The sequence below is a fragment of the Acromyrmex echinatior genome, chromosome 4 (genome assembly GCF_024713525.1).
Source record: "Acromyrmex echinatior isolate Ae372 chromosome 4, ASM2471352v2, whole genome shotgun sequence".
NCBI classification, from domain to species: domain Eukaryota; kingdom Metazoa; phylum Arthropoda; class Insecta; order Hymenoptera; family Formicidae; genus Acromyrmex; species Acromyrmex echinatior.
In genome coordinates, this window is record NC_141855.1 from 14,110,541 (window position 1) to 14,124,776 (window position 14,236).

At 28.3% G+C, this 14,236-nt stretch overlaps 1 protein-coding gene and 1 long non-coding RNA gene across 37 annotated transcripts in view; one reads left to right on the plus strand and one right to left on the minus strand.

Moving 5' to 3' along the window:
* LOC147909995 (uncharacterized) overlaps positions 1-14,236 on the plus strand; it is a 200,825-nt gene that overhangs the window by 140,561 nt on the left and 46,028 nt on the right. The window contains exons 5-6 of one of the 29 annotated variants that reach the window (XR_015544924.1): positions 9,896-12,338; positions 12,422-14,087. The exons of 26 other annotated variants lie outside the window; for them this stretch is intronic. This is a non-coding gene — a long non-coding RNA (uncharacterized LOC147909995). Of the gene's footprint in view, positions 1-9,895; positions 14,093-14,236 lie in introns of those variants that run through there. 2 more of the 29 variants (XR_015544921.1, XR_015544908.1) reach the window with 2 other exon arrangements.
* Positions 190-9,902, minus strand: LOC105148408 (4-vinylanisole receptor-like). 8 transcript variants are annotated; one of them, XM_087405703.1, is made up of 7 exons: positions 9,057-9,902; positions 8,786-8,830; positions 4,084-7,454; positions 3,013-3,112; positions 2,306-2,416; positions 1,552-1,707; positions 1,150-1,313 (listed from the first exon to the last, which is right to left on the minus strand). In XM_087405703.1, the coding sequence occupies exons 3-7, from the start codon at positions 4,884-4,886 to the stop codon at positions 1,260-1,262; spliced, it is 1,224 nt and encodes a 407-aa protein (XP_087261829.1). In that variant the 5' UTR covers positions 4,887-7,454; positions 8,786-8,830; positions 9,057-9,902; the 3' UTR covers positions 1,150-1,259. The 8 variants fall into 8 exon arrangements, with proteins under 8 accessions (XP_087261830.1, XP_087261831.1, XP_087261829.1 ...); XM_087405705.1 differs by lacking the exon at positions 1,150-1,313 and adding exons at positions 196-280; positions 1,314-1,360 and having other exon boundaries at positions 4,084-9,902; XM_087405701.1 differs by having other exon boundaries at positions 4,084-9,300; positions 9,722-9,902.

A 14,236-nucleotide genomic window follows, 5' to 3' on the forward strand; every position in this document is an offset into this window, starting at 1 on the left:
CACGCACAATGTGTGTGTATATATATATATATATATTAAGTTAATGTGAATGCAAAATGTTAACATTATTATCCTCTCTGACTACGGATCTTTTAGACCAGAGACGTGATTAAAATTTTAATCACGTCTGAACACGATGGCATTTATATATAGTCATACTTACGATTCATGTGTACGGCTATAGAGTCCTAAATTGTATGTAGAAAAGTTTCAAACTCTTGTTCATCTATATTATGGAGATTCGATGTTACGGATTTTGTACTTCAAACAGGACGCTTTGCTGTAAAAATACGAGTTTTAGAATAAAACTTCTCTGCACACATTTTTTTTTGCACACATTTTTCTGTAAAGCTCTTGCTTACAAAAACTTTTTGACTTAACTTTTCAAATTTTACCACTACGTTTCTGTTCTATGCTTAGATAAGAATACTCTGAGTTGTAATAATATAAGAAAAACATTTAACATATCCGATTGCAAATTGCAATCGTCATGTTTATTTAATTCAACGCTTCCTGTCATACATTAGGTGCTTTCCATTCAGTAACACAAGCGACACACTAGTGTTCGACAACAGTGTAGTGTATTATTATAAGACCACTAGTTGACACAATCGTTGTTTTATTTTTTTTTGTATTCCATGAGTAACAAAGACAGAACGGTATCGATTTGTCATGAAATGAAAAACACCCACTACCAGCATATGTTTAATATGATTACTTTATGAAAGCACGCAATGCGCTGTCACGAATGAGTGGTTCATTGTACTAGAGTTGAATTTGAAGTAGGGTGAATAACGTGATTTTACAACTGCTTCGGAAGGGTAGCACGTTCAGTCAATAATTATTTGTCGCGAATTTGTAGTACTATTCTTAGAAAGAATGTCGCGTGTCAAGTGGAGAATAAATTCATAGAAATGAATGCGCTTTCTAGGAATCTATCTATTATATGTTGTTTTTTATTCGATAGTATGCAATCATACTGCTTCTCTTACTGTTAAAAAGGGTAAACATAAAATTTCAATAAAAATGAAAATTAGTACTTTTCAACATAGAAATTACAATAACAATAATTAAAATTACAATTTATAAAATTATAAAATGTTATATCTATATATATTTGAAAATAATTTAATGACTGACAATCTCAAATTTTATATAATCTTTGATTTTATTTACTAAAACTTATTTTCAAGATGTATTTATTTATTCTACAAAATATATATTATGCATATTTCTTAACGTATGTTTCACTAATCATTTTACGTAGTCATTGTTCGCAAGAAATTTAAATATACCACAGAAGTTTTAATTACCTGAAACAACATGTTTGTTTTTACACAATGCAAAACAATATACCATTCTATAAAATAAATTAAAATTTTAAATTTTAAATCATATATACTCATATAATTATTAAATGTATGAACATAATGATAATTTAATTCAATAGTCCAATTTTTATAAGATGATCATAATTCGCAATTAATAAAATATATAGAAAATTAATTCATTCTTTAACGAAACAAAGGAAAGATATTTTGCATTACTTACATTACCAAATGTTGCGATAGACAAACGGAATAATTTTCCTGCTGTGATCTTAATTACGTCATTTGATCGAGCGATAATCAGAATAAGACTACGTGCAGTTTTATGATGTAGATTATACCAGTCAGTCATATATACCATTTCTCCGACAAGTCTGCACTAACAAATTGACATAAGAGTTATATTTTCTATGAAAAGTACTCGACAGTCAAATTAATAAGATAAAAATAATAATTCAGTTTTGTTGAAAGTTAGGTAATTATATTTTAAAATTTTTTCTATTAATATAAGAGTATTATATTCCATTTTCTTCTAAAAATATTAGCAGGCATATTTAGTAAGCGCTTAATGATTATTTATTATAACATGCTTTTTTATTATAATACATTTATAATTCTAATTTCATAGATTTATTGAAAAACTAGAGACAAAAACCAATGGCCACGTTCATTTATGTTGCAGTTTTCTCTGCAATGCGCACAGGATTTTTTTAGATCTAGAGAAAAATAATTTCATATCTCAACGAAAAAAACTTTTAATACTTGCAAATGAAATATTGTGTATTGAACGCGGTCATTGACTGAATTATCAAAATCATATTCAGTATCTCGATTTTATAAGTTTTAATGACAGATTTGTATCATTATGTTAAAGATACACAGATATTATAATAACAGTGATAATGTATATCGATACTGAACTGTCATTAAGAGTCACAAAATTGAAGTACTGGTTTCAATATCTTTTAATTCTTAACCTGTTCTGTGATAATTTCTCCGATGTAGCAGAATATAAATATATTGAAACCCATCGATAAATATACAATAAGGGAAGATGTTACTTTTGCTGTATCAAGTGTTTCCCAAGCCTACGCAGTTGGAAAATTTGTATTAAATTTACAACGTATTTTAAGTGCCGAACGATCCATTCAAATTTGTTGTGCTAATGTAACACAAGTTATAAAGTAATGCAATTATTATATAAAAAGTTCACAATAAAAATACTTTAATACAATGTAAAGTCAAATTGCGAAGGTATATTTCTTGAATGATACTAACATTTATAATATGTTAAATTAATACGTATTTAATTCATTTATTTTAAAATTTACATTTTTAAAAATTCGTTTTTTTATTATACATTAACCTATTCATGAATCTTGTTTCTTTAATATTAATAATTGTTGTATCCACCAATTTAATACGAAATATTCAAATAATATAATAATATTATGTTAAATTAATATATGAGTATGTTAAAATTTGCAATATCTTGTCAACAACCGATTTTTTAACACAAATCCTAAATGTTTTTTATTACGTAAAATTAAAAATTAGATGAGCTTGTCTTTATTGTATAAATTAATGTTTTTAATACATATTTTGTAGTAGAATTGCGATATTTTTTTCTTGTGAATAAATATTTTAATGTGTCTAATAAGACTTTCTTACGTTTCTAACGTACCATAATAGTATAATATCCAAGTAAGGACATGATTACCGTACACCCCGTTAATTCCACAAGAGCGGCTTTATGCATAATGCTTTCCACTTGTGATATAAAACTGAAACATATAAATGTATATAACGCAGTAAAATTTCTTTATAGTCATCGGTTCATTGAACTTATACTCTTCATGACCACAATTCATTACCTTCTTAATCCACAAGAATTGCAAAAAATTTATCTTAATTTTAACGTAAATATCTATTTTTTAATTGTTGATTATTAATTTATTTACTAATAAACAATGTTTGACTTTGCATTGAGGATTTATCGCAGTACAGTCGAATCCGTCGAGAACGTTAGACGCTTTTCGCTGCTTTTTATTTTATTTTATACATTGGACGTTACGCTTATAACGTGATATTAATTTTTTCATCGTTTTTGACATTGAAATTTGACAATTTTTTTTTTTATAATATTAACATGGTTTTTCTCAATTATCGGACTATGAGGTGAGTTTTTACTCATTAGAGAAACGTATATGCTTGTGCTAAATAAAAAAAATTGTAAGTTTGATAATTTATAACGTTTCTATATTTCTTTATGTTCTCTTTAGAACAACGAGAAATTTTCGCAATCGGTCAACCAATCACTTGACGAGCAATTTTTCGTTTTTCTCTGTTTTAATTCTCATCTAATTATGCAACGAAACAGTCGCTTTCTTAATTTTTGAATAATGTATTATACTGTGCCAGAAAATAAAAATTTTTTGTACATTTGAAGAGAGCCTAAATATAAGGTCGAAACATGTATGTAATTATATTCTAGTGTTTCAACTTTTGTAACTCTCTACAGTTTGATTTATTATTTCTATCTTTAATTATACTTATGTTAAACGAATAATGGAGTTTTATTAAGTTTTTTTTACTCTTATTAGCCTTTTATATCTCATTGTTGGATTTTTTTAAACTAAGAATCCTATTACTTCAAGTTTTTTATTATTATTAATTTGAATAGTAATTTAAAAGTTTTTTATAGAGCACTATAGATTTGTACTTTTTTTTTACCGAGTGCCTGTTTGTAAAATACCTTAATATTCTTAGATGATGTTTTACGATAGCAGCCAGTTTTTGTTCAGCTTTATCACTTTCCTTCGCATTATTTTCAACTAATTCATGTAGCCACGCGTATAGCACATTTAACTGACCACAAGCATGTATCGCGAAGACAGCAGCCAGACTGCAACCACCAGCAGTACAGAAACTTATCACTAATATTACCAGGTTTTGCAGAACCAACGCGATTTCATTTAGAGGGGTAAATCTTGTATCGATGATTTTGCTATAAATCGGACACGTTGTCAGATGCGTTATAAAAGTCTCGTTGCCGATTGTGATGATAGCAGTTTTCATTGATTGTCTTAGGGCGAACAATAGGCAACCGCCCTGCAGCATTATCCCACAGATTATGGTAATGAAACGACCGAACTTGGCATGTTGCAACATCACTTCACGTTCGTCGATCCTTTGCACGAGATTCCAATCTATTTCCATATGTCGTATCAATTTATGAATGTCATCTCTACGTTTGAGCAACACCCAGTAATGCATCGAGCTCATAAATCTGTTGATTAGTGGCATCATAGTATTTAGTTTTTGCTGGATATTCTCTGCCTCAAATAGCACATATAATAAACACGGTATCGTTGGGACTGCTATTATGCTTGAACAAATGAAAATTTGAAGTAATATCATGATTTTACACACTGAACTCGATGTATTTATTTTTGGCCACGCACCGATTGGCTTAAGCAACCATCGATTAAATTGTAAACTGTAATCAATGTGTTTTTTTAGTCCCTCTTTTTTGGGCGTACATTTGGAATTTGACATGATCACTGCACGAAAGCACACAATGTACTGCCATAGATGGATACCTCATCGTACTGGAATATGAAAAAGCGCCTGCGCCAATCTTCAGAAGAGTTTGATGATCTAACATTATAAAGCTTCTATATGGACTGATATTTTCTTCACAACGCGTATCACGTAACCAATAAGGACATTCAGTTCCGTGTAATAAAAAACGTGGAATATCTCTGATTGGCTGCGCGGATAATATCAATCCATATAGAAGTACTTACTTGAACAGGGACGTATATTCAATCGATGTATTTGCTCGTTGAGAGTTTCTATTGTCTGAAGTCTGAATATCGCGTGTCATGAACGTTGTAAGGAAAGATTCGTGTAATTGACACTGAAAGTTCTCTAATTTAACAGGTTTTTTTGATTCGACAATATATTTTAATTACGTTTTTTGTATATTGATTAACAGAATAAATTAGTAGTTTTTTTTATTATTAATAGTCATGAAAGTTACAATATTATGAAATGTAGAAAATATATTTATATATATGGAAATCAGAAACATACATTGCTTAAGTTTTTGCATAATTTGAGTGGCCAATAACTTTGTACCATTTTAACATTACAATTAATTTTATTTATTGACTTTTGGTTTAATATATTTTAAGTAGTGAATATAATCATAAAGTAATTAATTAATTATTAATCTTCGATTACAGCTATGGATTTTTTGATTCAAGCAAAAATGTTAGTCACACTTATATATGGTTGATGTTACGAGGTTCTAAATTTTATTTTAATAAATTATAATTTAATAAAAATTTTTTCATATTTTATTCTTTTCTTAAAATATTGACTTCATTGTTAAAAAAATATTAAAACAATTTGGATTTCTTTGATTTCAGTATATTTTAAATTTCGACGTATTACCTGTTGTGTGACAATTCCTCCAATGTAGCATATAAAAATATTGAAACCCATTGTACAAAAAGATAAGATGCTATTTTTGTTGTATCAAGTATTTCTCATGTCTATGCAGTTAAAAAATTTGTGTTGAAAGAAGAGAGTCAATAAATTTTTTCACCCATTTTTTTCCCGATTCGATTTCCAACAATTTTTTTTATTAAAAAGTTGAATGTTATAACGTACGCTCGTAAAGTTGCAAAACAATAACAAATCACAAAATATAGAGATCCACAAATTTAAACGAGCTATCAAGATGATAATGGCTAAATTTATTTTGTATATTTTTTTTATGATATGTATATACACGGACGTTTCAGACTTTTTTACTGAGGAAAGATCTGTGACATCGAATTTTGTGAGATGAGATCCTTGAATAATTCATTTTACATATTATGCGTAACTAATTCTTTGCGTTGCTGAAAAAGGCTAAGTAAAGTCCGAAATGTCCACATGTATATATCATAGAAAGAATAAATTTAGTCATTGTATAATTTAGTCATTGATAGACAGTCTAAACTGACGTTAATATGATGGCAAAACAGTATAATGAGCAATAATATAATACTTTATTAATTTATTTTTTAATCATGAAAAGAACAGCGATATATGTAGATTAATAACACAGGATGCGAAAATGATATGCTGCATGATATACTGCTACAAATGGATAACTTATCGTACCGAAACTCCTGCGCTGATCTTCAGAAGAGTTTTGATAATCAATCTAACATTGTAAACGATCCTTCCATATTAGTATTTTTATTCTTGTAATTTGTATCGTAATCAATGAGAACATTCAATTCTAACTGCAAAAAGCGCGGAACGCCTCTGACTGGTTCTATGGTACACATTATGCGGAAAATGTGTATTCATATAGAAGCATCCTTATTCTAAGAGGAGTGGATTTTCAGTCGATATATTTGTTCATGGAGAATTTCTATTGTCCGAAGTCTGAGTGAATATCGCGTGTTGTGAACAGGAAATATTCGTGGAAGTGTCATTGAAAGTGCTTCAGCTTAATATTTATGATATGATTTGATAATATATTTTAATTACGTTTTTCATATATTGATCAACAGATTAAATTAATTGATTTTTATTATTTATTGTAAATGATAAAAGTTACAATAATAAGAATTTATTATATATTTAAAGACTTGTGTTCAAGATATGAGTTGATACCATGTTGATACCATGAAATAAAGAAAATATTACAAATGGATACATGGAAGTGAGCATACTACTTTAAGAATCATTAATATGATTCTTAAATTTTTGAATAATTTAGTGGCCAATAACTAGGCCATTTTTTTATTATAATTAATTTTATTTAACTCTTGCTTAAAGATTTAAAGTATATATTAGATTGTGCACATACATATATGAATATAATTATAAAATGATTAATATCATTAATCTTCGATTATTGCTACGGATCTTTTGGTTCCGAGCGAAAATTTTAATCGGATCTAAATGTAATTAGCACTTTTGTACTAATGGTGATACTTACGGTTGATATATACCGCTGTGAAGTTTTAAATTGTACGTAGAAAAACTTCAAACTTTTGTTAATCGGTATTGATGAAGTTCAGCACTTCAGATTTTGTATTTCAGACAGAATGCTTTGCTCTAAAAATTTTAGACAAATTTTAGACAAAACTTCTCCGCTTACAATTTTTCACATTTTTCTGTAAAACTCTTATTTACGGTTTTTAACATAATTTTTTAAATTCTTATCAAAATGTTCTTTCGTTTACATATTTAGATTCTATATAGTTCATCGTTTGATTAAAAAGAAAATACAATAATTAAAATTATATATGAATCATAATTTATATTTGCGGAAAAAGTGAAAAGAAGCTTTGATTTAAAATACCTATGGATGTGAAAATTAAAAATGCTTTTAATTTTAATTCTATGGATATAATTCCAAATGATCCTTAACTTAAAATCTTGCACATAAATTTTACTCAATGTGAGAAATAAAAAACAAAATCAACTTCGGGAAATAAAAAATAATTTTTTTTATTTTATAAATTATCGATAGCACTCATCAACTAAAATTGCAAGAATCATATATACAATATATATAATACACAATAATCATATACTATATAATACACATATAGAATGATTACACAACCTAACTTTTTGTTTTATATAAGCAACTTGACGAGATGGGGTGGAATTCGCTTCACGTGGAAGTCGCCCCTAAATTGGCAGGAGGTGGTAATACACTCGTCATTATATGACAAAAATTTTTTTTATTTCCTGAAATAGAAACTATAGGTTTTTTATTTTTTTACATTGAAATCAATTTATATGTAAAATTTCAGATCAATCGCGAGCAAGGGTCATTCGGAATTACACCCAATTCTGTGATAATAAAATTATTTTTTTAATGTAATAGTACATTCATGCTATGATAATATGATCATAAAAAAATGTAACGTATTGTGCTAGTAATATATTTATAAATAAATTAAAATGACAATTTAGATTCATAATGACGAGTGAATCACTGAATTATAATTACCTTTTTATGAGTCAACACAGGATATCAGTGTGTAAAAAATTTTTTTATTCTATACAATTGATACAAACAAATAATAACGTATACATTCCGATCTCAGATTTGAGTGCTCTTCATTTTGTGATACAAATATCGTTCTATTTTTCTTTAGACTCATTGAATAACAAAAGAGAACGATATTGTTCGAACGATGTGTTGATTTGTATCATCAAATGAAAACCACTCACTACCTACTTATATGATCAGTATGATCACTTCATTAAAACACGCAATGCGCGAATGGGCGTTTGCGTTCTATAAGATAGATTAAAATTTGAAATTTTACATCATGTACATTCGTATAATTAAATCTATTAACGTTTTAAAAATAATGAATAACTATTTTTTTATTAACCGAAGGAAGCAATGATATATGTGCATTACTTACATCATTATAAGTTGCGATGAATAAATGGAATATTTTCGCTGTAATCTTAATTACGTTATTCGATCGGGCGATAATCAAACAGACCATGTGCAATTTTGTAATGTAGATTATATCAATCAGTCATATATGCCATTTCCCCAACACGTTTGCACAGTTATATGAAAAGAATTTAACAATTATATTAATAAGATGTTAAAAATAAATGTTCAGGTTCGTTAAAAGTTAATTAATAATTATATTTTTTCAATTAATATAAAAATATTATATTCACTTTTTTTCTAAACATAGCTGTGTTAAAAAGACAAAGCAGTTCAGTAGTTCTTCATTATAATATGATATCTTATTATAATACGTTTCTAATAACACAGCTCTATCGAAAAAATCGCAAAGATAATATTCAATGGCTGTGTTCATTTATTTTACAATTTGATAGTTTTCTTTGCGATTTTCGTTGATTGGATTATATTTTTAAATATAGTGGAATAGTTCTACTTCTATCTCAACGAAGAAAACCTCTATAACAAATAAAACATAAAATGTAAAACACAATGTAAATAAAACATTGTGTATTGAATGCGATCATTGACTAAATTATCAAAGAATATGAAAATCTGACTTTTCAATTACATCGATTCTGTTACTCTTAATGACAGATTAGTATCGTTATGTTATCGCTGCGCAGATAATAGAGAGTTTTCCCAATACCATTTATCCAAATACAGTGAAAAAAATGCTAAAATCAAATTATCTTCTTCTTAATATCTAATGAAGAAAAGGATAACGTGAGCGTTCACCGTATCTGGATTTATGTTATTGCAAAAGCTCCCAGTATGTACAGTAGAGAAATTGTAACGATAACATAATGATACGGAAATTTCGTTAAGAGTCAAGAATTGAAATATATTAGTTTCAATATCTTTTATAATAATTCTTAACTTGTTCTGTGATAATCTTTCCGATGCAGCAAAATATAAAGATGTTGAAACACAACGATAAATTCAATAAGACGTTGTTATTCTTGTTGCATCGAATGTTTTCCAAGCCTAAAAATTAAAATATGAGCTTATTTTTATAGTATAATTTATGTGTGATTCTCTATACTATATACAGGGCGGCTCCAAATTTTGGCCCGTTCTGAGCAGATGGAGCGTTCTGAGCAGATGGAGCGAACTTAAACTGAGTCGAAAAGTCTTCTACCATTTTGCAATGCTCACAATCTGTTGTTTGGAAAAATCTGTTGGATTTTATTAAGTAATAACTACACTATGTAAGTAGAAATCAAATATTTCAGACAATCACGTACGATTGTAAAACAAAAACTTTAAGAATACAAATATTTACTTAGGTATACGATTTTTTTAAAATTGTGGCATAATTTCATAGATGTGTTCGCAACAAGATGTTACAGCGACAGTCGCTGCTGCGTGCTCAGACATGTTTACGCGTGTCTCGCGCGTTTTATTTTTAATGTAGCCTCGATTATTCTTCTTACCCCTATATATCTCGGTCTCCCCTATCCTTGTTTAATATTCGGTGAATAAGGTTAAATAATGCAGCATGCGCATCGTGCGTGAAACGGAAGCCCTACTATTGGCGAAGGTATGGCCCACCGATTGCACTGCGTGCAATGGGCCGCGAGGAGTGGGGATGGCCTAGCACGCAATTCGAGCTTAGTGGCTCGCGGCGATATGCAGAGTGCTCGCTTCACTCCCTGAGCGCCGTGCAATCGGTGGGCCGTACCTTTGCCAATAGTAGGGCTGCGTTCCGTTTCACGCATGATGCGCATGCTGCATTATTTATCACCTTGTTGTTCCGAATATTAAATAAGGATAGGGCAAACCGGGTGAGCGTACCTTAGACAATAGTAGATCGGGCGGATTCGGCTATCTTTAAATGTTAATATCTCGTTAATTCTCTATTGTGAGCATTGCAAAATGGAGAATTTTTCGACTCACAATCTGTTAGTCCGCTCTACCTGCTCAGGACAGATGGAGTTAAAATTTGGAGCCGTTCTGTATATAGAGTGTCCCACTTAACTCGAGCGTCTGAAATATTTTGCTTGATTTTTATGATAGGAAAAAATGTTTCAGATAAAAGTGGAATAGTTTCATGAGGGACGTATTTTAGTCATATTTTCTTTCTTCTAGGTAAAGGCGCCAAAAAGATGAGGGTCACTTCCATTTTTTTAAATGGAATTGTATAATTTTTTTTACACAATATGATATTCCTCTAATTATTCTGCATATAAAAGTATTAAGGTAGTGACATCAAAAAATCAATAGTTTACGAGATATTTTATACTTTATTGTGGCACATATTGACATAAAATATTAAATAACTTATAAATTATTAATATTTTGATAATCGTATCTTGATACTTTTATGAACAGAATAATGAGATGAATCAATTGATGAAATGAAAAAAAAAACACAGTTGCTTATTTAAAAATGATCTATTTTACATACATTTAAAAAAAAATAATTTTTTAAATAAGCAACTATGTGTTTTTTTTCCATCAATTGATCCATCTCATTGTTATTCTGTTCATAAAAGTATCAAGATACGATTATTAAAACATTAATAGTTTACGAATTATTTAACATTTTATATCAATATGTGCCACAATAAAATTTTTTGATATTTCTGTCTTAATACTTTTATATATAGAATAATTAGAGGAATTTTATTATGTAAAAAAAATTATACAATTCCATTGAAAAAAATAGAGGTAACTCTTATATTTTTTTGGCGTCTCCACTTAGAAGAAAAACAAAATATGTCCCTCTTGAAACCGTTTCACTTTCTGAAATATTTTTTCCTATCATAAAAACCAAGGTATTTCAGATAAGAGATATTTCATATGCACGAATTAGATGGGAGATCTTGTATATTATAGTAAAATAGCATTGTTTTTTATTTTTAAATAAATGACATATATAGATATGTTTAATAAGTTTTTTTATATTTTTATGATATACCATAAGTATGATATCCAATTACACAAAAGCCCATCGTGCATCTCATTAATTCTGCATGAGAAGGTGCATAATACTTTGTGCATAATGCTTTTCACACGTGATATAAAATCGAAATACAATATATAAATATAAAAGAATTATTTTTAGGAAATTATTCTTATATAAAATTGATACTTTTCTTGAATAGAATGACGAGATGCTCTTTTAGTAATTCAAAAAAAGAAAATGAATTTACTTTCATTCTAACGAAAATATTTTAAATTAATGATTAAATTATTCTAAAAGATTTGATGTTCTGAGACATACGATGGATATATTTCTTAATGGCGTGTGCGTGTGAAATACTTTAATATCTTTTTAGATGATGTTCTACAATAACATTCAATTTTCGTTTTGTATCGTTTTTTTTTCTTGATTTTCAACAAGTTTAAGTAACCATACATACAATACATTCAGCTGACCGCAAGCATGTATCGGGAAGACAGCAGCCAAACTACCGATGACAAAGAAACTCGCTATGAACATTGTCGGGTCCTGCAGAAGCAATACGATTTCAATCACAGGACTAAATCTTGTATTTATCCTTTACGTATAATTTTTTTATAAATCGGACAAATCGTCGGATACGTTGTCTCATTGTTGTAATGATGGTCGTAGTTTTCATCGGTCGATTTTCCGAAGCTGAACGGGAAGAAACCGTCTCATTACTCCACAGATCTTGGCGACGAAACGGCTGAACTGCATGTTGCAATATCACTTTACGTTCGTTAAACTTTTGTACGAGACTCCAATCTACTTCCATATATCGTATTGCGAATATCATCTCTGTGCTTGAGCAATACTCAATAATGTTTCGAGCTTATAACTGTGAAACAGTGATCCTACGATATTCAATTTTTGCTTGATATTTTCTGCTTTAAATAATATATATTTAATAACAAGCAAGAGATTGTTACGATTGCTGTTGTGTTTGAGCAAATGAAAATTTATAATATCATGATTTTGTACATTGAACTCGACGCAATTATTTGTGCCGATTGGTTTGAGAAATCATTAATTAAATTGTAAATTGTAATCGGTATGTTTCTTTAATTTATAGCTTTCTAATGCTACCAGATAAATAATATTTGGAATTTGTCATGATCGCTGCATAAAAGCATGGTATACTATCACTATCATAGACAATTCATTATGCCAGAAAATACGAAGAAGTATTTGCGCCAATTTTCAAAAGAATTTGGTAGGTCTAACATTAAAAAATTATTTTGAGAGGGTATTGTATTCGATCAATATAATTGTTCATCCAGAGATTCTATTGTCCGAAGTCTGAGAGAATATCGCGTGTTATAAAAAATATAAAGATAGATTTACAGAAATGAAAGTGTTTTAATTTAACAGATTTTTTTTTTGATAATGTATTTTAACGTATTTCTTATATTAATAGAGATACAGAATAAATTTCTAGAGTTTTATTATTTATTAATGGCGATAAGATTAAACTATTTTGAACTAGAAATTAGTATAAATGATAAAAATATATGATTTTGAAACATAATTATATGAGGAAATAATCTAAAATATATCAGCAAATTTTTAATTTTTATTTTCCTATATTTCTATTTTTTGCTTAGATGACAATATACTTACTTGTAATCTTTTATAACAAACAATCAATATATAGAATTATAAACTGCAATTGTCATACTTATTCAGTTCCACGTTTCCTATTATACGCTATCTATGTTTAGTATGCTCATTTTATAAAAGTACGTAATGCGCTCTCACAAATGGACAGTTCATTGTGCCAGAGTTGAATGTAAAGTAGCGCCTAAGCAAGCCCTCGAAAAAGTTTGATAAACAACCTGATATTATAACTTACTTCGAAAGGGTTACATTTCCGATCAATAATTGTTTGTCGCGAATTTATAGTATCAGTTATGGAAAGAGAATATCGTGTGTCACGAAGAGAAATCCATAGAAATAATGTACTTTAACTATATCTGATATGTTTGTCTTTATTTGGTTATATGCAGTCTTATTTTTTCTATTGTTAAAAAGATAAATATATAATTTCTATGTATATGAAAATTAAGCCTTTATGTTTTCTCTTATTTGTATTATTCGATCAATTTTCAATTTCTTATAGAAAATTAGTATTTCTCAAATAGAAATTATTATAAGTATGAGAAAAATCATAAGATATTGTATGTATTATATATATTTAAAAATTATATATTAATGACTCATTATGTCAATTTTGACGTAATCATAGAATTTATTTATTAATTTTTATTGCATAGTGTCTCATATAGAATATATAGGACATCTATTTCTTTGTAGTTTTATAAGAATTTTGTAATTGTGTAATATATCTAATATTGTTATGTTCTTAAGATTTATGTATATATATATATATATATATATATATATATAAATATGTAATCTTTTTATCAATAGACCAACCAATATAAG

Bases quoted from the DNA above. Each gene is read 5' to 3' on its own strand.
- LOC105148408 (XM_087405701.1), bottom strand. From the start codon at position 4,886: ATGTCAAATTCCAAATGTACGCCCAAAAAAGAGGGACTAAAAAAACAC. The intron at 2,417-3,012 runs GTACGTTAGAAA...CCAACTGCGTAG, and splicing joins TTGGATATTATACTATTATG to GCTTGGGAAACACTTGATAC. The intron at 1,708-2,305 runs GTTAAGAATTAA...TCAATTTGTTAG, and splicing joins GAGAAATTATCACAGAACAG to TGCAGACTTGTCGGAGAAAT.